Below are 27,091 nucleotides of genomic sequence, written 5' to 3' on the forward strand. Positions count from 1 at the left end.
ACTAACCATACATGTCGATAATATATATATATATATATACACACGAATATAACTTATGTGAATTACCTAAGTATGATAAGACGCATTTTGTTATCCCCTTAGCAATATGCCTAGTTTATTTCTATGTATTTGCCCTGGTTTTAGGAAATAAAGCAAAAAGTATATCCTAATATAACATGTTAAACATTTGTTTGCGTTTAAAAAAAAACAAATATTGGTTTAAAAAAAGATGTCTGGAATATTTTATACAAAAAAAATGAAATTCATACTTCTATTGCAGTTTAAAGTAATCAGAAAAAGGATATTTCAACTGCTCTCCTATCCAAAATTTAATTTTTATACTTCCAATCTTTTGAGGTTTTTTAAACTCTAAAGTCACAAAAAAAGAAAGAAACCATAAAGGAATAGATACACAAACTAAACAGAACTCAACAGTTACGTTAGTTCCAATCACAAAATTAATTGCACCTCAAAATCTACGTAAAGAAAAATTTACTCTGTTAATTTAATTGTCCTTTTTTTCTCATTAGCAACAAAATATAACAATATTTCTCATCAATACCACACACATTTTTTTCGAATAAGTGACAATCTTACTTATAAGTTGTCCTTACATATAAATATATTAACATTTGTTTTATATGATAATATTTAAGTATAGCCTTATATAAAATTTCAAAAAAATTTTACTATTCATACATATTGTATATCATTATAAAAAATTTCCAGATTGTCAAACCTTTCATAAATACAAAAACTTATTGCGAATTTAACAAAACAATAGTTTGTCGTTGTTCTATTATTAAAAGAAAACGTGTTCTGAAAAGATATCGTGCTATTGTGTTTTAAGTATATGTTTGTGAAGCGATTACATTTGATTGATGATATTCGTCATAAACAGAACTTAAAATGATTAATGCAGTGCTTGTAAGTTCATTCGAAACTTAAGGAAACAGAATATTTTAAACTTATGCTAACAAAAAGTAGACTATTATTTAGTTTGATTTGTAAGTAATTATTGATCAGTTGATGGTGTATCCAAAATAACTCAACTCTTAATTCAAACAATGTCGATAGCACTTTGACTTTTTTAAGAAAAAGAGAACTAATAAATATCCATGAAAAGATTAGAGGAAGTGAGAAGGTAACTAGATTCAAAAAATTGATTTTAAGGAAATATGTTTTTGTCTTGTAAATATATATTTCAATATTGTTTTGATTAAAAAGAGCCAATAAATCACATTCAGTAAGGAATAAGTTTTACATTAAAATTTTTATATATTTAATATTTGTATATTTAATTTTTATAAATATTTTAGACTGAAATGTTTTTCAATTTTTTAACAGCTACATATATTGCTAATATCTCAAAAAAGTATGCTTTATTTGAATATATTCAAATATAGGTTTTTACCTATAAATTTAAAACCTATAAGTTTTAAAATTCATGTGAAGTAGTTTATTTCATGATGTACGAAAAGAAAATATTTCAAAAAGGTGAAAAAAAAATGAAAAAAATCGGTAATTTCTGAAAAGTTTGAAAGCAATTGATTATTTTTTACACAAACTATCATTATTAAATAAAATTACACTAAAAAAATTAAACTGCAACTAATTTCATTAAACCCCATTTTAGAATAACTTAAATTTTGTTCGTGTATACCAAAGAGAAATGCTGATACATTTAACAATTCCAGTGGTAAAGTTTTAGCAGGTAAATTGTACAGAAATGTTCCTGCTTTGAACTATTTTCCTAATCAATAACAGGGAGAAACCGGTTTTTTGAAGCAGGAAAGCCTGCAGCTGAAAGTTCGGAAATAGCCAGATTTAGAGCTCTGAAGGTTATTTACTCAAAGTTTGATTGACTAGCACTAAACATGCATTTAAAGTATTTGAAATATTGAAATTTATTTAGTAAAGAGAAAATTACATTTTCTCATTGTAAGAAAAATAGAAATATTTTCTTTTGCTTTCAAAAGCTCATACTTCCTTTGACAATTTGAAAAGTAAAAGGTAAGTTCATTAGCACTCTAAATGTCAAAAGGACAGCACTGACATTTCTGGTAAGTAGAAACTAGTTCAAGTTCTGAGGTTGGGTCAAAAAGTTCCCAGAATTGGTCAATTAGAAATGATCAAAAATAGAACAAAATTCTTATTGTCCTTAATACTATGACTGGCAAGGTACTTTCTCAGAATCTAAGCGCGATGTGGTGGAGCAACGCGTGTAAAAGAAACCAATTTTCGCTTCAAATTTTTCCGGGCGTTTTCGTTCAATTGCATATCTTAATTTTTTAAGGATCTCCTAGCTAAAGTTCTTTATTGACAGTTTGGACTTCGGGAATAAATTCTTAGTGAATGACACCCTCGTACTCTATACACATCCAACATCACTTTTCCTAAAGCTAAATATTTTTCGTCCATGGTGCTGTTTTAGCTTTCCATTCATTTGACTGACGTTTTGTCTGAGGATCATGAAGAACGCACTATGTCCCTGTCACGATTTTCTTCAAAACGCTGTAATCTTCATCAGAAATGTCAATGAAATCTCTGCGAATGTTCACTCTCATTTCTTATCGTTCAGGTGATATTCTTTTTGTCTGGTTCATATTTGCACATAATTCTTTGGAATCATGTGCAAACAAGATGTCAAATTATCATGAAGAATGCTGCGAACACTCCCATGGGAAATTCCAAGTTTCGAGGCAATAGCATCTTTGGTTATTGGTCTGTCCGCAAGCACGATTTCTCAAAGGCGATCAACATTTTCATATTTTCCTCTACGGACTAAAAGGACAGGCGATCAGTCTGAGGATCATCATCTTCGATCTCTGCGTGACCTTCAAGAAAACGCTTATGTCTTTCTTACAAAACGTTTTTTATTTTCATGGCATCGTTTCCACACGCTTTCTTCAGCATCTGGAGCTTCTCGAAGGCGATTTCTCGTGCAAAATTTGATATTTGTATGCTTCTCCTAAGTAGGACGGATAAAAAATTCACTTTGTCAGAAATTCAAGCCTGTATTGCAGCTAACGCTGGCAGTACTGGCTATTAATTCCAGATTGCTGTTGTGCCTTTTTGTTATTAGTGCAGCCAATTTCTAACAATTTTTTCCTCTCCAGCAACGAGAATCTGGGTGGTTTTAGGCGACCATTCCGGGAATTTATTGACTTTATCTCAAATATTTGATACTTAAATAAACTTTCTTTAGATATAATAAATGCAGACATAGATTAAAATCAGTTTATTTAAAAGGTTCGTAAAAATTAAACCTCTTTCAGTTTTTCAACTTTATAATCGTGTGCAACTATTTATCCAATTCTCTTAAGCAAAATTTATTTTTTTTGGGGGGGGGGGGCTAGNGGGGGGGGGGGAACTAGGCAAAAACCAATTGGATCGTGATTTCAGATTGTGATTATCCTCAATAATTTGATGGTCAAAATCCGATTCTTTAAAAAAATATATGCATTTTTTTCAAATAAAGTGCATTTTCGTGCCAGATTATTTTTCTTATTCTAATGTATGGTAATTTTTTAAGTAATAAGCATGCTCTAAATCTTCTGAATCATGAAGTATGTATACGTAAAAAATATATTCATTTGTTCAAAAGTTATTCAGTCTTTCATATATATTTGTCCTTATTGCAAATTGTACAAAATAAAGAAAAATTAAGAAAAATAAAGTTAGTTTTAGGATTTTTAATAAACAAATTGGATTTTAACGCTTTTAAATGTAATTTCATTGGTTCGAAGACACATTTTAAAGAGGCTTTATAGTTAGTGTTAAATACCATTTGAGATACAAAATAAGGCAAAGTATTTTTTTCGCTAGAACTATAAAATCTTAATCATATCCAAATTCTTAATCTTTAAATTGTAAGAAATGACCGTTACCCGAAAAGCTTAATAGTCATATATGCTTAATAGTTAGTGTTAATTATCAATGAAACATTAATATATGACATAAAAATATTCTTTATCTGAATACTTATACATTCGTAATTCAATTCGAATTCTTAATATTTAAATTTTAAGACATAACCGTCAACTAAAAGACTTAGCTCCTTCAGTAATAATGAAATAGTTTGCTGTTAAAAAAACCACTCGATGTGAATATAATGCAACTTTTTGAGAACTATAAAATCTTAGCTAAAACTAGAACTATAAAATCTTAATCATATTCAAATTCTCAATCTTTAAATTGTAAGAAATGACAGTTACCCGAAAAGCTTAATCGCCATATATGCTTAATAGTTAGTGTTAATTATCAATGAAACATTAATATATGACATAAGAATATTCTTTATCTGAATACTTATACATTCGTAGTTCAATTCGAATTCTTAATATTTAAATTTTAAGACATAACCGTCAACTAAAAGACTTAGCTCCTTCAGTAATAATGAAATAGTTTGCTGTTAAAAAAAACCACTCGATGTGAATATAATGCAACTTTTTGTTCCATCTCTTAAAGTAATTACGTTGACCAAATAAATTTTTCTTCGAACTATAATTTTTTTTTACCTAATAATTCAGAATAAATAGTTTATACTTTTTCATTATTGACAAGTAAAATTAATATTTTATTTAAATGTTATGAAGAAACACGATTGTTGAATAAAAATATACCTAAGATATAACTTTTTATCTGAGTCGTAAGTACACTTAGGACTAATAAAATTTTTTTCATATTTCGTCAGAAATAATTAATGAATAATTTTATAACTTAAGTTATATTTAGATCATGCGATTTCTCATAATTCGCAATGAAGTTTAAAGCTTAAGAGGCTGAAGTTTAAAGATCGATAATAAATTACAAACGGAAATAGTGTTTTTGTACACCCTATGCCAAATAATGTAGGAATAAATTTGCAACTTGTAACAGTGGTTTTGGTTATTATATACAATAACTGCACCAAATTGTGCAAATCTAGCTTCTATATTTATGGAGATAAGGACATTTTTAAAAAAACTAATTGTGTCTTGCGTTTTTTTTTTCTATAATTTTAAAAATATTCAATAAAATTTAAAAAAAAACTTTTGAGCCATTTAAAATTAAATTTTTGCTTTATAATTTGAGAAATTTTATTTTAAAATTTCGCAAGATATAATTAATCCAACTAAATCTTTTATGCTTTCTTATATTCTTTGCATGAACGGAAACATTTTTAGAAAAAATCTTGATTTTGTAGTGAGTCATATGAAGCTAATAATGAAAAAAGTCCGATTTGAATATTTTAAAAATGTAATAAGTTTCAAGCAATTTTCAAAGTAGTTTTTGTACTTTTCAAAGGAAATTCGAAATAATAATTAGTTTTCTAGAAATCTTATTTTGTATCATAAGACGAAATTAAATAACAAATGATATTTCCTTAGTGTAAGCATTTATACATCGGAATATGATAGCATAAGAGAAGGAAACAGTCGAAAGAAAAATGCTTTTATGGAGGAGGATCACCAGCTATACCGGTGATTTTTAATAAATCTTGTTTAATAGTATAAAAGTAAATTTATGGAAAATTCATTATCATTTTGGGCTGTCTTCTAAAAAATATGAAAACTACTTAGAAAATTGATTGAAACTTTTAGCAATTTTAAAATTCACAAATTGGACTTTTTTATTATTTGCCAATTTTCTCTATAACATTATGAGGAAAAATACCCTCGCATGCGCAGTATAAAAGAATTTTTTTAATTACTATATCTTGCACAGTTTTAAACAAATTTTCTAAGTTTTAAAGCAATAATTTTGTAATTAATTTTAAATTGCCCTAAAAAGTTAGCTTAATTTTATTGATTACTTTTGAAGTCATAGAAAAAAAAACATGAGGCGAGAAAATTAGTTTCTTTGAAAATATCCATTAATATCTAAGCTAGGTTTATGAAAATTTGTGCAATTATCGCATGTAATAACCAAAATAATTGTTACAAGTTTATTGCAACAATTTTTGGCCTAGGGTCAAAAACACTATTGTACGTTTGTAATTTGTTGTCTGTCTCCCAAACCTCTAAAAGCTTTAAACTTCATTTAGAAGTATGAGAAATTGCCTAATATAAATACCACTGAAGTTAAAAAAATTATTATCTAATTATTTCTTGAGAAATATAAAATGTATTAGTGCTTCCATTATTTTGTCCAACACCTATATGTTAACACAGGGAGGAGAAAGTCAATACATTTTAGACATTTTAAAAGAAAATTTAACAATGTTCCTCCAACTAAATTTTCTTTAAACACAAGTGGGAAAAAAAAGATCGAAAAGATTTCAAGAAATACTTATTCGTAATGACTAAAAGAAAAATAGTACCTCTTGTTTTTAAAAAAGTCGTAAATTTTGAGAGATTTTTCAACCTCGATGAACATGATTTAAATCAATAATTCTCAATTTTTGATCATTAATAATACTTTTTCTGAGCTCAAATGATGAAGTAATTTTTCAGTCATAAAAGTTATTAAAAAGCCTTAAAAATCAACAAAATTTATATAAAGAACAAATTATTAGCTAAAATGCGTGATTTTTATTCTCATGGATTCGTCAAAACAAATTAGGTCAATAGCATGAATGGATATTGACAACAGAAATAATTGCGTAGTTGGAAATTATAATAAGGAGTTATGGATTCCTTTAAGAAAAATATTTTCTTAAATATATTCTAGATATTTCAGTTAAAAAAATATTAAAGCTAAGTCACATAATTACCGAATCCTTAAAATTACAAGTTTAAAGTACACAAATGTTTTTCAAACCTAAACCTTTATTAGTAATTAGATATGCTTCATAAAAATAAAGAGTATGTTTCAGAGTGAAAGATGCAAAATTTATTTTTTAATCAAATATCATTTTTACATCATTTATTAAAGAATTATTTTTAAGAATTATTTATTATTGAAAAATAAGAATTAAACAACATCAGATTGTAATTCGTTGAAATGCTTTGAATTTGTAATTGTAGTTTGCGTACCAGTTTCAATGAGTTTTCTATTCACTTTTTTTCATTTTTAATACGAAATAAAGTGTTTTCGTTTAAAAAAAAGAATTTTAAATTAATTGCAGGTTGGCACAAAAATTTGCAAATCATAGTTTAAAAGCAACGCCTTTTGCTTAATTGAAAAATTGTAAAAAATGCCAAGCTGAATGGAAGAAAAATAATTTAAATAGGAATAGAATTTGATTACTATTTTTATTTCTCTTCTAAATAAGTTAAAATGAGGTAAGTAACAGAAGAATTAAACAAAATATTTTCGAACCTTGTATGTATTTGTTAAAAAAAATTCGGTAATCAAAGAATAGCATTATTAATAAAATTTTATTTCAATTAAAAAAAAAATTAAATGTTGGAAAAGTAAAATATTTAAAATGTAACCTTTGCAAAGATAAAAGTATCAAGCGTACATAATTTCTTTCGCTCCTTACTTATAATAAGAATTAATGTAAATTTTGTTTCGTGTTAAGATCGTATATCCTATATACATATTAATTCCTATTTCTCAAATTGTTTTATGGTATATTAAACTTTGCAAAAGTAGTAGTCAAGGGATATTGCACAAGGTTGGTTAAATTAGTTTTAAATGTTATGAATTATAAGCTATTCCTAAAGTGAAATTTTTTTCTAGCAACATTAGAATAAAATTTTTGTGTTTCTTGCAACAAAAAAAAAGAATTCAAAAATTAAAAGAAAATATTTAATACGGTTGGGAAATATAAGTAAACTAACTGCCCTATAATGAATTGCAAGATAATAGGAAGGCATACTAAAGATAATCTGAAGAATTTTGAATTTATTTTAATAATTATTTATAATTATAAGCAATATAGAATTTAGAATTTATTTTATAATTCTTCGATAATTTTAAAACTAAATTTCTTAGTAAAATGTTACGAAACTAATAGAATTTTAGTTTGATCGTTCAACATTTCAAAATAAAGACTGTAAGAACAAATGTATGATAAAAATATATATACACCAGAAAACTAAAAATAAATAATATTAAATTATTAATGCTTTATAAACCACTGTTGCTTATACATGAAACACAATATTACCCCCCCTTTTTTTTTCTTCAGTTTCCTCTTCTTTTTATTTTTTTTAAATTAAATCTTGCAAATTTTTATTTTATATCTTTAAAAAATTATAATGGCGAAGATAAAAGTACTGAAAATGTGATGTCTTTTAAAAAAATTCTTAAATTATGTAACTAACTTTATTTTTTTTCGGCATTTTTTCTGGATACTTTACTGAAGTAGAAGGAATACATCACTTATACTTTTGAGAATAGTGTTGAAAATTCCAATTATAAAATCAAAAACAAAAGAAATGTACATTCGTTTCGTTGAAATTTAAAACTGAATCAATGAATCAAAAAATACATTTATATTAAAAAATCTATCCATGTAACTGATTTGAATACTTAAATATTTCATTTTTATGCTTATTTAATAAACACTTTTAATTTAAAAAAATATAAAAAGTAGCTCAATTAATCTTTTAAAAGACATTATTTGAATAGAAATTTATTCCCTAAGAAGCTCTAAGGAATAATGTGTGAATAATGTGTATTTCATTTGATAGTGAACTATGTACCTTGAAAATAGGAATTAATCATTTTGTTGTAAGCAGAAATCTTTCCCACAAGTGATTAATAACTATCTAGCCATTCATTAAAGGTGAGTTTTCAGCATATTATCAGCGTAATTATAAATGCCTAATTTTCCAAATTATAGTCTAATAGTTAATTCATTTAATTTAACAAATTATGCTGTAAAAAGGAAACAGCTATTAAATAATCGTTTATACTAAAATGATAAATAAAAATTAGCATAAAACAATGAAGTTTGGCATTTGTTTTTGAAATGTTAATTTTGTCTCTTTTTTATTGTTACTGAAAATTAAAAGCCTGGCTTAAAGATTTTATGTGCTTTTACAAATATTTAAGGTCTTTTCATAAAATGAATTGATAAGGATATCGTTAATTGTCATTAAATATAAATTTAATGGTGTTAAATGTTGTGCATAATAATAATGTCATACTTTTTTCCTCTTTTACAAGATTATATAGATAAACTTTGATTTGGTGCGATGAGTAAAATTTTCTTTACCAGCCATTTTGTAAAAAAAAAAAAACTTATAAATGTATTAAAAAAGAAAGCAAAAGTAAACTATAAGTATCATTCTTTTTAGCTTATTAATAAAAGTACACAAAGAGTTTTACTTGTTTTGAAATTTATTTAGGACATATTACCTTAACGAGAAAATGTTTCTAAAAAGTTTGCAATTAAATTACATTACAAGTTATTTTTTCTAAGCTTTAGTTGCAAATGGCTTTTAGACATAAATAACTGTGATTTTAGTAGATGTCACTACCCAATATGAAGCTCATCAGCTAAATAAATTTTTATGAATCATTCTTCCCTAAATAAACATCTCATGTTTCTCACACAAATTTCAGTATCTTATGCAATGTGAGGAGCTTTTTAAAATAAACTTTTTTTTATTGCTGTTTCCGATTGCACTCCTAAATTTATTTCAGAATTGATTATTAATATAGATCTAATTACTTATGATTTGATTTAAGAACTGGTCACAACAAAACAAATCAATATTATAACCATTAATATTTTATTAGCTTTGAAAGATTATTTACACAGCAATTTTTTTGTATATTTTTAAAAATATTTTTATGGTAGAAAAAAGGAATATTTAGTTTTTTTTTCAGCTGAAAAGATGAAGAATCAATATATTCTCCTTTTTGGAGAGCCTTTTTCAAACGGACTTCATATACTTTACTTATGGGATCATTTCACCAAGAGAGAACTTTAATGCCAACTTAATTAAACTTTTCTTATAATAAATCTGCTTAATCTACAGCTCTAGACTTTGGCACTAAATATTTCACATCTAAGCCACATAAGTTTTATTTTAAGTTCTTATTAGCTTTACGGATTCTATCCAAAGTATACTTAAAATAAAATTAAATCTCGATCAATACTTTAATTATTCGGTTGTTTAAGAAAGATCGAATTTTTTAATAGAATTCGTTAAAACCTGATTACATATTCAGTAATGAATTTTCAATATATGCTTCTAAAAATGTATAGAGGTTTTAAAAAAATTTTAAAATTATTATTTTATCGAAAAATCTAAAAATGACCTATTTAATTTTCAACTACTCCAAAACATTACTCCATTCAATGTGCGCATCTACGCACCTAGTTCATCTACGCATGTCAATTATTTACATATGGTAGTTTTTTACAACATTTACAGTGATAATATTTACACGAATCTATTTAATTGGTGAAAATAGTTTTAAAAATAACGTTATCTTTTATGGAAGCTATTTAACTCTATTTTCATTTTTCTGTTCTTAATTAATATGACTTACTAGAAATATTAATAAGTAAAGTTTTATTATAGTTTTATTATATTATAGTTTTTGAACAAAACAGAATTTGATTTTTAAAAAATGCAAGCATATTTCCATCGAATGTATAATTTTTTTCAGAAGGAGTCTGGAACATAGTTTTACAACTTTTAAAAAAATAAAGTATTTATTATTTTAATTTAATTGTCCTGATTGAAAATATTAATTCGTAAATCTTAAAATATTTTTTAAACGGATTGAATTTGAATTACTTATACTTTAATTACCGTCAGCATATTTTGTTATTAGCATTCAAGAAGAAATAGCATTTTTTTCTGAAAAACTTGTACATTAAAATCGAGAAATTTAATTTCCTGAAGATAAATCATTGCAAAATATCGAAAATATGCTTATATACTGTCCAATACAATTACAGTCATATTTTTTTAAGTAAAAAAAAAAAAAACATCTAACTAACAAAAATTTTTGTACCCCGGATAGCTTAAAATATTTTTTTTCTTTTCTACTACACTAAACATGCGAATCACAATATTTAAACTTTTTTTTATGAGATAATTTCAAGAAATGTTTTAAAGAAATTGTAGTTAATGAAACATTATTATCTTTCGAATACTTTTAAAGATATATTTTAGATGTAATTAAACGTTGCGAAAATATTTATTTTACATTTATTTAAGGACGTATTCACACAATTACAGAGTGTTCTAATTGTGACAGTGTTCAAAAATTTATAATAGAAAAACATTTATGATTAAGAAAAAACGACCCATGCTTTGAATTTATGTGAAAATACATATTTTTTCTACCAGACTCCCTGGTTTTATTTAAAAAATTTTTTTATTGTCTGATAGTGATGAAAGCCGTTTTTTAACGTAGTTTCTGTTGCGTTTTGATATCTCATTCTCCGAGTACGATGAGTGGTAGTACTGTTGATAGTGCGCATTTCAAAAATTTTTAATTTCTGTATAAGTTTTTCAATTATATTTCTTTGATTAACGGGTTTATTACTTGTTACGTCATTTGTTAAAAATTCATAGAATAGCTTTGATGAGAACATTTTCACCAAATTATGTACGCAATATTTGATGAATGAAAAGAAATATAGCTAAAGTATGTTGTTACAAATTATTGTGTTTTCAGGTAAAAGTTAAAAATATATTTTAAATTCTCCTTCTTATCTTTACGTTTCATATATTCTCAGAATAATTTTATAAATTTCATGTGCCAGTTAATTAAAGTTTTCAATTTCTGGGGCTTTTTTGTGTTTTCTCATGTTTTAAAGCGTCATTGGGTTTTGGCTTAAAGAGACAAATATGTGAATGTACTTAATTTTTGTACCAATCCTTTTAACACTAAGCAACACTTATTCTTGAGTGGAAGTCGATATATAGCGTGGAGAAGACCAGTTTTGAGAAGTTTGGAGACTGATAACGCTTAAAAAATTATTTTGCGTATAGCATGCACATTAACATGAACATTTTTAATTGGATTTTGTTGCTTTATCTCGCATTTCGATTTTTTTTCCTTTGTATTGATCTGTGATACTTCATTTGTTGTTACTATAACTTCAAACATTTCATGTGTGGGCCAATTTTTTTCGTAACATTTTCTACATTTTCTCATATTTTTATGCGTAGATGGTTTTTTTCTTGAAGAAACAACGATATGGATTTATGACTCATCGTTCATCTCACAAACTGACGCTTAGTAAACTTAAGTATTCTTATGAATTATATGGCAGAATTTATTCTGAAATTACAATCGATAAACTAGGTTGAGAATGAGTATTTTTACTAACTTTGGTACACGAACTTCAAAAATAATAGTTAAGCTTTGTTGATTTTCAATGGAAAAATAACTTTTTGCTTAATAAAACTTTATTGATTTATCACGAGTCGCAATTGTTCTGCTCTTGTATTGATGTGTGTTAGTTCGTGTATTATTATTGCAACTTTATGATACTCCTGCGTCTGTTAATCGTTTAAAAATAAGAGATTTGAATTTTCTCATATTTTTATGTGCTGTTGGCTTCTTTTGAAGCTATGAAACTTTATGCCCCACTGTGTTATGTACTAGGGAAATTATTGGTTGTTGAAGTTAGATGCATAAATAATTGATTTTGTATAATTATAAATTACAAGATAACATTTAAAATTCAAACAACATTGATTTAGGAACATGAAAAAAATTTTGAGTCAGAATACTTTTATAACTTTATTATTACAGAAATAATCTGAAATCTCTACTTTTCTGTCGTATATAAAAATTATTTATAGTCTAATTGCCGCTTTTAAAGTTAATTAATTTATTTACTTGGACCATTGGTTATGCAAATAAAACATTGAATTAAATTAAATATTTTAGTTCAGAAAAAAAATATATTGTTAATTAAAAATTATAAAATTTGGGTCTCATTTACAACGAGAAATATATTTTGACATTAATCTGTTTTGCTCTAGTTGTATAATATCGTTATTTCAAATTTAATGAAGTAGTATGAATTGTTGAATTATGTTTTTTTCTTTGCTAATTTAACCATGTTTAATTCATGTATTACATTATGTTTTATCTACGAGGTGTATAGTGAGTTTTCAAGCTGGACTGAATAATGGATTTGTGACAGATATTACTATGAATTTTTTAAACAAACAGCTTCACTAATTAATTTTTAAAAATAATTCACGTTTCTTTTTTTTTTAATAAAATAAGCAATTTTACGATGATGTTGTCAAAATTAATCTAGTTTTGATGCAGAATTTAGTATTGGCCTTCGAATACTGAGCAAAAAAGTTTATTTTCCAAATAGCTTGTCAATTAAAATAAATTACACTTGAGATGAATTTAGCTGATTAATTTGTAGTTATTACAATATTTATTTAATATTCATACAACTATAGAATTTAATGATTTTTTTATGACTTTCTGGTTGCCAAAGATTTGTAATTGCGTCACAGGTGGCAGAAATCTACGAAAACTTTCCATGTTTAATCTGATTACAAAGGGACTCTGTCCCGTGATTCGTCTACTACTGCTAATTAATTTATTTATTTGTTTATTTTGTTGTAATGGTCGGTTTGAGTCAATGGTAGCATAAGTTTTGCTTCAACCGAGTGATTTATTCTCTGTGCAATCATGGCTGTGATGTAGCTGCAGTTTATTTACGTCGTACAAGAACTGCACAATGGGCTATAAGTGACGGTCTGGGAAACATCCCTAAGGATTATCCGAAGATCCATCACAATTTTGATTCTCTGCAGATGGGATTTCACCTCTTCTGTAGCCCGCTGACCTGTGCACGAAGCCGAGCACTTTACGATAGAACAGTTTAACGAGGACCAATGCCACACACTCTCTGTTCCTTCGTAGACTGATCCAATTGGTCACCCACCCGCTAACTGACTGCAGTCAATTAATACTTGCTTGACTTCGGTGTTCTACTGGGAATCGTGTCCTGACGATCAGTTCGCTGCTGAACATCCTGGTTCTGAAGTAAGTGTTTGGTCATCTAAGGTGGCTAGTCTCTTGCGGGCTTTCATGGCTCCTGCGTTAAATTAAGCACCCCTTTACTCCTAAATGTTCATGGACCCATGCCTATAGGACGCGATAGCAACCAGCTGCCATCTAGAAGCAATGCGTGTGAACCCTTGCTCCTAAATCCCACTTAGAACCCCTCAGAAACCCCCATGACCAGGCTTGTTGTAAACGAAAAGCTTAGTGTAGAATACATTACAATAAAATAATTTAAAAAAAACATTATATTTAAGTGAAGTATATAAAGTTAGTTAAATAACTGTTAAATTAATTATTTAAACTTGGACACTATGAAACCTGGATTACTTAATTAATGATTATAATGGCTTGGAGAAAGAAAGAAAAAGAATCATATTGAGTGAATTAATGGTAAAGGGTTTATCTAATTCAAGATTGTAATTGCTCGAAGAATAGAAAAAAGAGTTAAAAATGAGTGCGGTGGGGGTTTCTTATTAGAAAAAAAACCAGCTGCCTCATATGAATGTGAAAAAGAAAACGTTTTAAATTTTACACATGAATTATTAAGTCTAGATCATCCAGCTTTTTCCCGAAATATTAGAGTCCGTAGGAAATGGTCAGACGCCTTCAAGGTAGTCTCACCACCCCTTTGGGTGGTCAGAGTGGCAAGTAACAAGTCAGTAACAAGTATTTAAACAATACTCTGTAACTACTAAAATTAACATGGATTTTTGAAATGCTTAAAAATTAATAGCATTGATGAAGTTAATTTTAAACCTTGAAAAAGAATTACTTTGAAACTGTATCTGTAATAGTGTCAGATTGCAAAAAAAAAAATTTCTTGATGCCAGCTTGAGAACTTATTGCATACACCTCGTAAGTGAACTAATATCTTTCGGATAAATGATTGGAAAGTTGACTCTTATACTCACTTTAGGTAAAGCCAGAATTTCTCTCACCATATGTTCCGACTGTATATCCAGATGGTTTGTCTTCTACAAAGCTTGGGCTTCGATTTCGTGTTCAAGAAGACCATTTCAGAAGTGAAGAAATGCGATTAAAATGCACAGCAACGTTGGCAAAAGTTGTTAAAATGATGACGGTAGAGACAATCCCCGTGGGGCCACAGAGAACTTCTGGATTCCACGTTTTATCTAATTCTGCAGCAGGTTTGTTAGATTTTTTTTTTAATTAAGTACTTGATTTCTAAGAGCAAGCGTAAGTACTTTTAAAATTTCCTACGAAATGCAATTACTCCTGATAAGGTAAGTAACATATAAAAATGTTGTTTTTTTCATATATATATAAATTAAAATTTATTTATTGCCAATTCCACTCATTGACATGTATGATGTCTCTGTATTGTACAGAAACATTTTTATACGAAAAATAAGTAAGTAAAATCGTATTTTTATTGTAACTGTTATTTTTTTCCATTGTTTCTTTAAGTAAGTATGCATATACACGTTTTTTTTCCTAATCGAAGCTCGATTTCTCACATGAAATTTTTGGAAGATTATTTTGCACATGCATTAGAAATCAAAACTAAGAAAACTAGGTTACATTTTACCACCTCAACTACTAAGTTAATTAGAGAAGCGCAGACTAAGACGGAAATAAAACCTTGAAGATTAAAGATATAAAGCTTTCTTCTAGATACTGTATTAAAACTGTTTATTAATTTTCATAATAAAAAAGTAAGTATAATTTATCTACGATTTGTAACAATATAATACTCAACTAAATTTTACTTTATTGTTTATAACATTTTAAAAAATTCTTTTAATAATACATGCTGCTTGTTGGGTAAAATATGTTTTTCGATATTTTAAAAGTAAATTTTTTCTTAAAAAAAGAACTTCATCTAAAAAGAGAAAAATTTCTATTTTTTAAATGTAGTTGGATTACATGTTTTCTAATGAAAATTTACTTTTTAAAAAGGAAAAATTTATATACTTTTACATCTTTTGCAGCTTATTTATTAAGAAATCATAGAAAAAAAATATCGAAAGCCATAATGTGAACAAACAAAGCATTTGTAAAATTCAAGCATGATAATGACAAATTTAATACATCTCCTATTTTGTGAAGAAAAAAAAAACGTAGTGCAGATCTCTATTCTTCAATGAACATGCTTTCCATACATGCATGAAAATTCATTTTCCCCCACTTATTCCATACTGAACAATTACACAAATTTTTGAGTGATTTATTTTTTAAATAAATATAAAGCTTCCGTTATTTTGTTTCAAACTATTACAAATATACAATAAATTTTCAGTAATTCGAAAAGGATTACCTTTGTCCGTAAAATTAATGCCCACTGTGTGAAAAACGAAAAATATTTTTTGATCCAATGAACGGACATTCACTAATTAGGATTCAATCTTAATGGTTCGAGATCAATACGCTAAATATGTTAAATATATTTCATTTCAAAACCGTCGTTGAACAGCCAACAGCATTTTTTGAGTTTGCGACTACCAATGTTCAACTCCGTAGCCTTGTAGTTTTGAACCTAATCGAAAAGACAAGGGAACTCCTGGTTTAAGTATTAGAAAAAAATTTGCTTGCCTGGTGGACTCCTTGAAAGAACTGACCAGCATTTTCCCTACATGGAAAGGAAAACCTCTCACGTTTAGCCTAACGATAACGGGACTCTAACCCATGATCAGTCTACCACTGAGGATATTTTACGTCAGCACTGTGGTCAGTGCAAGCTGGATGCGGGATTTGTACTGACCAGCCATGACTGGGATTCGAACTTGGTTCACCTGAATGGAAGGTGAACTCTCTATTCCCCTGATCCATCACGGCTCAAATAAGTAAATTAATTATTTTCTATTAAAATATGCTAATAATGCATATTAAAATAGGATAATTACATATTCGCACCTAAACAGTATTGAGCTTAAGAGCCAATATTGTAGAACAAGAAGAAGAGTATTAGAAACCTACCCCAACATTAAGTTAAGAAAAAAAAATTAGAAAGATCTTTAAAAAATTTAGTAGCAGGGTGTAGATATTTTTTATTACAGCGTGGCCCCGAGAGCAGAATTTACGGGTGAATTTTATACAATGATAATAAAAAGGGAAGAATACAGTTAAGGCTCTAATCAAGTAGTAGTAGCAGAAGGGAAAAAAAATCTTTTTCATTCTTTCTTTGCGGTGTTCTCTCAATTTATTTATTTTATTTCTTCCTTAATTTTTATTTTTACAAGTTTAGAGACGTTTTAAAAAGGAGTCTCAGCAATCCCCCTCCCTATTTGTTTGTAATTTTTTTAAAAAAATACAAAGTAAACAAAGGATTAAATTTAATCTGCAGAGCCCGTTGCCGTGCTTGAGGGTTCATGCTACCGGTAGCGTTGTTTTGCTTCAGGATTCAAAGGGAAACGTAATTATAGAATTTGAAATACATGTACTAAGACTTTCTTATTGTGTTTTTTAAGAATCTAAGCATTTTGTAAACCTTATAATTTAAAACTGAGCAAAAAAAAAAGTATAGAAATATACTCATTTAAATATTAAATTTAATATTCTAAATGCAATGAAAATCCAACCTGAATACCACAAAGAACGTAACTCATCGTTATATAAAAGTAGTAATTCAAACTTTTCAACGTTTAAGAAAACTTTTAATGCTTATTAAGCGAGGAAACTTTAAAAGTATTATTACTTAAGTAGTTGCTTAAGAAATAAGAACTTAAATCTGTAACTTGCTTAAGCAACTGCAGTGTAGAATTCATTAATCAGAGGGTATTCAGCATTAAGCTCGTTCATCATTATCTCGTGAGAGAGTGGACGTGAATAACTCTTTCAGAGGAAAGGTTATAAATATTAAATTAACCTCTTCAAAAATTACCATTAGCAGATCCCGTAGTAAGTAGCCGAAATATGCAGCCTGTCTACAACGACAAGATTTGAAAATGTGATGTTTAATAGGTGGAACGCTTCTGATTTATAGTTGGTGGACGGTATGACACTTCAGATTAATAATCCCAGGATAAAGCTTCTCACATCAAATTAAATTAAAGGAAATAGAAATGCGTAATAATTTTTCACTTTGAACAAGTTGAATGGATTTTTACTATATTGTGTAACTTTATTATTTTCTCATTCTTGTAAGCGTAAGTTAAGAATATGGAACTATGAAAAAACTGTTTATCATTCGATTCTCTGATTAGTGAAGCTTGGTAAACAAATAAAATGTGACTCGGTAGTTAAAACATTGGAATGAAAATTAGATAATAGTAAATATTAGAAGCTCGCAGCCATAGCCGAAAATTATAGTAAAACATAGTAGCTCACAACAGTTTGTTTCCTATACAGCTTATTGAGCTGACGCTGCATCAAACAACTTATTCATTTAGGGTTATGGGATCACTCCAGGTGAACAACACATTACAATTATCTGCGAAAAGTTATAGAGATAAAGTAAAGGATATAGAAAGGAAAAGATGTTTCCTCAGAAATTCCTCGGTACGAGACTCTACACTAAGAAGAAAAACTTACAAGGCGAAGAACATACTTTTATTAACAGAGTGTTATATGTATTAAGATTCAGCGCATGCGCATTTAAAGCAAACTGTCACCTGAACCGGTTATTGTTGATTGGAAGCATAGCCTTAAGATAATCACCATTTAATTCTTTTGATCTACTACAAAATGATATATCGCTGAATGTTCTAGCAGATATAATAAACATCGATGATGTAAATGTACTTAAAGAAATATCATGGTAAACGTACAGTACTGTTAATAAATAGGGCGAAAATGTAGCCATAAGGAAAACGAACCAAAAAGAAAGAAGTTCCTTCTCATTCCTAATTCCGGCAGTGGTTGGTGGAGAGTTGGGTTCAAACCTGTTTGAAGATAATCCCCTGCTGATGTCCCTCTAAATGCTGCATTCTCCTTTATTCACGGAGACCGTACCAACCCTTGGGGTGCAGGTTAACATTATGTCTATGGAAATTAGCCTTCTTTCCTATGTATATTCTTTGGATAAAATATTAGTGTCCTTCATTCACACTTCAGGAATGCAGGTCTTCTGATTTCTTTTTGAAGAACGACAACGAATGGTTACAAATATCTCATTTGATCGACGGATTTCTGGAAAATGAAAATGGGTGGCGGATAGATTAGTCAAGCAGTTATTTTGATATCCTCACTATGGAACTTGCCTGAGGAAATCTGAGGAGGGAAACTAAAAATCGCAATCCCTTTTCGAAATCCATCAAGCGTTAGATAGCAGTATTGCTGTTTAGAAAGGAAAATTTGATACAAAGCAACTTCTAAACTGTGTTACTACCAGCATGAAATTACGTAGTTAAATCTACATAAGAGTAAGAATGGGTCATACCCCTTAACTATTGTTTCATATATTTCTCTGAGATGTATTTTGAAAAGCCATGCGTGTCTATTAAACCTAGTGAAAGACCAAATTATTCGCTTATTTTTATATTCGCTCTTGTTGTCACCAGATTTTATTAATTTCTGCCCAACAGTTTTGGTTATAACCAACCAAATCTGAAAATTTCCTCTATTTTAAACTAATGTATATTTAAATCTCAATCGTTATTTAATATATTAACCTGCGGTTCGAAGTTATAAAAATAGGTAATTTATGTTTGAATAAGAAACACTTCAATATCTTCAAAATTCTTATTGAAATTTATCTTTAATGAACAAGCAATTTCCATTATTAAATTCTTATTAGCAATACTTCGATTTCAATGGTTCGTCATCCTTCCAAAATCATGTCACCATTCACGGAACAGTAGATTTATAAAATTTACAAGATGTACCTTTGGGCAAGCAAACCACTTATGTCGCTTAGAGACGACTCAAGTAGATGAATTTTGTTCATTAAATTCAGTATTGGTCGTTAAGATGGCAATTTAATCAAGTGGCTCATTCCTCCCATGACTTAAGGCTATTTCAAATCCTACTTGTTTCTAGGGAATGAATTCCTTACACTATTAAGGCTATTTTAAAGCGACTTAATTAGGAAGTGTTTGACATCAAATGATAATTTAAATATAAATTAGTAGAACTAAACTGTGCAGATTGAATAATTAAAAAAAATGTGTTTAAAAGCTGTTTAGTTGATGAAAAGACTAGAATAAAAATAGAAATAAAATCTTTCAAATTTGTTTGATAATGTGAGTTATATATGAGTACTTAAAACGTTACTTCCGTTGAAATGTTTGTTTAAAATATCTATTTTTCAGATCTTAAGTAACAACACTAAAAATTCGTTGATTTACTTAAAAGAAAATGAAGAACTTACGTTTTTTTTTTATTGGTCTCTTAAATCTAGACATACTTCATTTTAAGAAAAGGAAAAAAAATGACTACGGTATATGATTTTAGACTTAAAATAATTTCAAACTATTTCAACTATTTTAGACGTTATTAAAATATTATATTTTATATAGCATTGCATCCATTTTTCGTAAGTGTTACTTTTTATCTTTTAAAAAAATATTGGATGGGGTAAGCACTCAAGACATCTGATATTTTGCGCTGATGTTGGAGATTATAATTTCAATACACTGAGCTGCTACTATGTTATGATCTTCATCAATATTTTGTTTCATCCATTTTTTTGAACTCTTTCTAATGCAGCCTTTATTTTTTGTAACACAGACTCAGCGAGATGTTGATAATTGGCGGAAAGAATTTTCCATTAGAACTTTCGAATAATGTTCCTAGATGGGAGTAGATCTAGATTATATTTAAATATGAATTTAAATATCACCCCAGCAATATTTTATTGGAATGAAGTTTGTTGACTTAACGGATCAATGGGATTTAGAGTAAATACAAGGCTACGGAGTTGAAAATTCCTTGACGTAAACTCAAAAAAATTGGATTGGTTGTTCAACGAAAGATATAAATTTAAAATAAAATACTGAACTCGAATGTTTGGCGGAAACAGATAATATGCCTAATTATTATGTTAGTTGTAACAAGTGTTACTAACACGACAATTGTTGTTTAATTTGCTTTAAGTTTTCTTTCTAATTAGATTAAAAGTTTTTCTATAGATTAATAATGCATATTAAAATTACACAGCTAACTTCAATATTACTCAGAATTCTAATTTACAATCGTTTAAACGAATGTCATTGATTTTTTATGAGGTTAAAAATACATAATTTTACAATGTCACGTTTCCAATAATCTATGTTTTCAAAATTAGCATAATTTGTAGTATTAATATGGCGAAGTCTGAGAACAATATTTGTTGAAATTTGGAGAGAATAAATTATTCCTTTCCCAGATATTTACTTTGTGAATAAACCATACATTTCTGTTTTCATTTGTTTCCCTTTAGCTATTTTTTTTCAAAACGAGGATCATTTTTGTGCCCAGCAGTAAATCAACAGATTTAAATAGCTATTCAACTGTACTTATGAAGCTAAGAAAATAGACGTTTAATAAACTAGTCATAAAATTATTTTGTGCCTTGAGTTACGGAAAAATTAAATCAAAAGTTAAATATTTCTAATCTTACAGCTTTTAGATTAGTGTGTTATGCTATTCTGGTATTACATATTCTCTACCTTTTTAGTGTATTTTATTTCTTAAATCTGTATTAATATGTAATAATGGCTTTTTCGATAAATAAAAGAGTTAATTTTTATTCAATCACACATAATGAGTGAGTGCCAATAAGTTTTGAAGCCAATAAAATTTTCAATTTCGAAACACCAGATATCTAAAACCTGTTTTTAATCTTGTTTTTTTTAACTATTAGCTTAATACGCTATAGGGTTTTTTTAATTCCATAATGAATTTTCGGAACTTATTTCTTTGCCAAATAATTAAAACATTAACGTCATACTCTGTTGTAAAATTAAGAATAAAAGGTTATCCCCATAGAAAGAGTCTGCCAGCATCTAAGCGCACGTTAAATGAATGTCGAAGCCCTAAGCGCAAACGTATACACTCTTCTTTTTACATTCTTTCTTAAATCACGTGAAATGAGGGAAACAAAACTAATTGAATAAAAGCTATTGTTTTATTTCCCGTAAAATTAGAGAGTTTCGTCAAATTTAAATAATGCTTTCTGTTCGCAATTAAAGAAACTGATGAAAGAATAATATTGTTTCGTGCACACGATTTTTTTTCTACATCGAAACAGAAGGAAAAATTCCTCAACTCGCGTTAGGGGCATGTCAGTATAAGACGGGCCATTTTTAGTGGTCCAATCAAATCCAATGCTCTTGTAACCTCATTTAGTTGTTTCTTTTCCAAGAACAAATGTTCTATTTATTTATCGAACTGTGTCGTCAAATCTAGTACTTCTTAAAGTCTACGAAACTATAACCTTTTTTTGTTAATCCTATAATATATGTATCGTAAAAGATTGCACAAATTAAATTTCTGTACTAACTTTTAAAAGCTCTCATATATTTTTGAAAGCATATTTGTATCATTTAATAAGGAAAGCAAATTGAACTATAAGCAATCATGGATAATTACTTAACTCCTATACCGCAATGGTATTTCCTTAATTTACAACAGAGTACAGAGAGAGAGGAATTGGGTCAATCGGCTTCGCTTTTGGTAAGGCTTACTTCAGATAAAGTGCCAATAGGTATCTCCCAAAAGTACGAAGTATGAAGCGTTGGTTACTATTTTACTTAACTTTAAATTTGAATACTCAGTTGAGAGGTTGGTCTTTTGCCTCTCTCTTCGATTTTGCCCATTCAAATGCTACATTTTTTTAACATAAATTATCAATAACGAAATGTAGATCATCAGTGTAATTTAGGAATAGATAACAACTAAAATGATATACTGAAAGGGACCTTAGGATGAACTCTAAAGGTTATTAAAATTTTTCATTTTCTGATTCTAATTTGTGAATTGAAACTTATTCTTTGTTTTATTGTGATGACTTCAAAAAGTTACACATACTTCATGAAAACGTTATATATTTTTGCACTCACACTATAATATTTCTATTGATGGTGTTTATTTTCGCTACATTTAAACTTCAATAACTAAAAGTTAAATTTAATCGTTTGTAAAATTGCTAATAGTGTAAGACTTAACTACAGAGCAATATATGAAAAAAACATACTAATAAAAAATATATTCTATTAAATAAGCCATAAACACATTTTTTTATTTAAATATTTAATTAAAATAAATATATTCTGGGGACTGTCTATGACAGCTGATTTCGAGGGGAAAAAACGAATTTCAAGGCTGACAAAATCCACTGTACAATTTACTCTTGAGATGAACCAATTTCCCATGTTATTGATTTGCCAAAACTTAGTAATCCTCAAATAGCAACAGATGGCGATCCAATCGTTATTTTTGTGAAAAATAGACATTAGCCGTTGTTATATGAGGGACTCTTGATCTTCAAATAATACGCATGAAGAAGGTTTGAATCTTAATCTAAAGTATTTAATACATCTCTAATTATTTTACCCAATTAATTTCAGTATTTTAACTAATTTTTTTTATGTTAAATTTCTAAGAGTTTTCACTCTTAAAACATTCTGAATCCTAGAAGGGCACGTGTGGAATTTAGCAAAATAGAATTTTTATCAACGAAACTTGAACGTCAAAGACTTTAAAGGTTATTAACACTGTCCCTTGCGTGCAATATTTCATCAATTTTTAAACAATTTAACGAAATTTAATTTTAGTTTTAATAGTATTTTAGTCGAGAAATACTTTTTCTTACATCAAAAAGAATTAAAGTTTGAAAAGTTCCTAAGTAGTTCAAAACTGTTGCCAGGCTAATCTAGTTTTTCCCCCTACACGATATCCATTCTTTTTAAATTAGAAAAAGTAATTTTCTTAAGCAAAAACAGTGTTTAACTTTTCTTTACCGTAATTCAAAGCCTTTTAGTTGATTATTTCTTTTATAAAGACTTAGTTTTTCTTTCAGATTGGGACATGATGCTGAGTTTATCGGTGAAGAGTGTGGCAATCTTCACCACTTTCTTTCTTGCATATTTCAGCTGACCATTATTTATGACGCATTATGATACTGACGCATCGTGTCTCAAAGTGACTCAAGCCAAAGTGTTGATAGCTTGAGATGGCGCATCATATTTGCTGACTGTAAATAGCTTAGTGTTTTCTTTCAAAGGACCCAAAAGACTAATCAGCGAAGGACAAATCTTGTAAATTCGAGATGGAAAAGACTGGATGGAGATAAATTTAAAGAAAAAAAAATAAAACTGGCATTTTCGTTATATATTATTTAACATTCCATGCGATTTTTTTTCTTTGCGTATAAAAAAAAATCTGGAAATATTGTTGTTGTATGTAATTTCTGTCTGTATTCTGCACCCATTACATAAAACGTATTTTGAACTTTCAATTGCTTTGAAACGTGATATTTGTCATTAATTGGACTTTCATCAGAACACAATACGTTGTTGGCTTTACTTTTACTTTTGAAGCATACACGCATTAAAGTAGACTACCTTAGGATCCAAATTATTGGATTTTGAATTATTTAAAATTAAATATGTTATTATGTATCAATAATTATGAATTTTACTCAGTTTACGTATAATGTGCAAATTTTTTAAAGCTTATTTATTTAAGCACAAATTTGAATTCTGACATTAATCAATATTTATCATTACATCTCTTGCTAATTCTATTCCATTGTGTACAAATGGAATAAAGATATATATAAAGGAAATTGTATTAATCTTTTATGATTATATATATATATATAATCATAAAATATATGTGTCATGGCGAAAGACCGAAATCGGTGGTTGTTGACTTTCACCGGTGAATGTCGACAAACCCCAAATACGTCGGTGAAAGATCGAATATTTCATTACATTCTTGTACATTCGGACCCTCACCGGTGTATGTCGACAATCACAGATATGCTTTGGTGAATATCCGAATTATTTATTACATTCGATTTGATATGAATTTATTCGTGGATATAATTACATTTATTCGATATTTTAACCCTACACACATATTTTTTTAAAGTTAAGTACCACTGCCCAGTATACATTTGTCCGGTATACCCTACACTGATGTTTTTTTTAAGGTTAAGTGCCACTGCCCGGTATACATTTGCACGGTATACCCTACACTGATGCTTTTTTAAGTTAAAGTGCCATTGACCGGTATATATTTGCCCGATACTCCAATCACTGATGTTTCTTCTAATCTATCGTCAGTAAGTATTAAAATATGGAATAAATATAAATATATCAAATAAATATAATAATATTAACGAATAAATTAATATAAAATTGGATATAACAAATATTTCGGACATTCACCAAAGCGACTATGTGATTGTTGACATTCACCGGTGCGAGTCAGAAATAAGGGTATTTAGCATATATTTCGGACATACACCAAGCGACTACGTGAATGTTGACATTCACCGGTGAATGTCGACATTCTCCAGATTTCGGTGTTTCACCGTAACGTATATATATAATCATACTCCGTTGCAACTCCCGGACTACAACTCAAGGGAAATTTTCGACCATATAAAATTTATAATTTGCCACCATACTAAGTTTCTAATCAACAGTTCTGGATATCTTGCTGTGTGGTTCTACAAGTTTTACATAATTTTATTCGTCTGCGCAACATCATAATCACTAATGAAAAGATTTTCAAAAAACCCATTCACGAAAACCCATACCTGTAGTTACTTTTAAAATTTCTATAAAACATTTCTTAGGTGAGTAACTTTTGATTTTTTTTGTATGTCATATTGTTTAATATTTTTACCCTTTAAACCTGCGCATGGCAATTTAACAATTGGGTTAGAGCAGAATGCCATTAAAAAAAAAAAAAAAAAAAAAAAAAAAAAAAAAAAAAAAAAAAAAAAANAAAAAAAAAAAAAAAAAAAAAAAACAGATATTGCAAATACAATAATACAAATAAATTCCTGAAATTTTCGTAAAGTGTTTAGCACGGTTTCGTTCTTATCCCATATTTAGTATGGAATTATTATTTTTTTCATTTTGGAATTTAGATCATTTTTTTTTCTTGCATTAATAGAGAGTGAAATTAAAGTTCACGCAAATTATAAGGCACAACTCTTAACATTTCCACCTTTATCAAGAAAGTATTCTCTTGGAGATATTGTTCTCTCTCTTAGAGCGGCAGGATAATCGTTATTACAATATAGGTTTCAGTCTTAGCACATTAAAATTTTATGTCTATACTACGAATTCAGGCAACCAAATTGTTGAAACCAATCTTGTTGAAAAATGAAATTTCATTTAAAATGTTAATTTACTACAAAATGTTACTTTATTACGGAAATTTATGCATCACCACAAACTATATAACGATTCAACAAACCATATATCGGCAAACTCGTGTATTTTTTTAAACATGCAACATTTTATTTCGTTTTTTTCTTAAATAAGCTAATGTTGAATTTTAATCAAATAAAAAATAAACATGAACTGTCCATATTTCTCGTCTCATTTTCATAATAACTTAATACATACAAAGAAAAAAAATGATGCCTCTACTAAAGGTTTTATTTTTTTCCATAAACTAATTTAGTGACCTGAAAAAGTAAAATTGAAGATCCTATATGCCTAAGTGTTTGCTTTGTTTAAATAAATGAAAAATGCCATAAAAGAAACAAATTAATCTTGATTACTTAAAAAAAAGTTTTAATATGCTTTTGAATTTATCGACAAATATTTTCTAGGGATGGCTAGTATTTATCGTCGAAAAGTAAGTACACTGGACAATTAATTACCAGTCATGAAGTATCATTTATTATATAATAAAATGTTTTAAAAATGTTTTATTAGAAAAGACACTGGTTTTATTTTCGAAAAAGTTAAATAATTAAATGAATTAAATAATGTTTTAAATACTTTATACAATTTTTTTTTAAAAAATTAGTTATTGTTGGGACACGAAAATAACGAAAATTTTGCGACTAAAAATGACAAGTAATTAAGTTTTCCCATACAAAGAAAAAGAAATTTTACTTTTAATCCTAATTAGAATTTAAAAAATAAGACCAATTATTTCTAACATTTTGAAATTTGCTAGATTTCTTAGAGTTTTTAAATAAATATTTCATTTCATTAATTTTAATCAATATTTTACTAAATTATTTGTATGGAATTTAAATTCATTCGTCGAAAAATAGTTGTTCAAAATCAAATTTTTGGAAAAATTTACCTATTTGTTTTTTTGATAAATAAATATTAACAGTGATCAA

At 27.9% G+C, this 27,091-nt stretch overlaps 1 protein-coding gene across 1 annotated transcript in view; it reads left to right on the forward strand.

Moving 5' to 3' along the window:
* Positions 1 to 24,226, forward strand: part of LOC107445948 (synaptogenesis protein syg-2) — a 136,612-nt gene extending 112,386 nt beyond the window's left edge. The window contains exons 7-8 of the mRNA XM_016060465.3: positions 14,807 to 15,038; positions 23,789 to 24,226. Coding sequence (XP_015915951.1) covers positions 14,807 to 15,038; positions 23,789 to 23,865 — 309 coding nt within the window. The 3' untranslated portion in view covers positions 23,866 to 24,226. The remainder of the gene's footprint in view (positions 1 to 14,806; positions 15,039 to 23,788) is intronic.
* Positions 24,227 to 27,091: the final 2,865 nt, after the last annotated feature.

This window comes from Parasteatoda tepidariorum, chromosome X1, assembly GCF_043381705.1.
Source record: "Parasteatoda tepidariorum isolate YZ-2023 chromosome X1, CAS_Ptep_4.0, whole genome shotgun sequence".
NCBI lineage: Eukaryota > Metazoa > Arthropoda > Arachnida > Araneae > Theridiidae > Parasteatoda > Parasteatoda tepidariorum.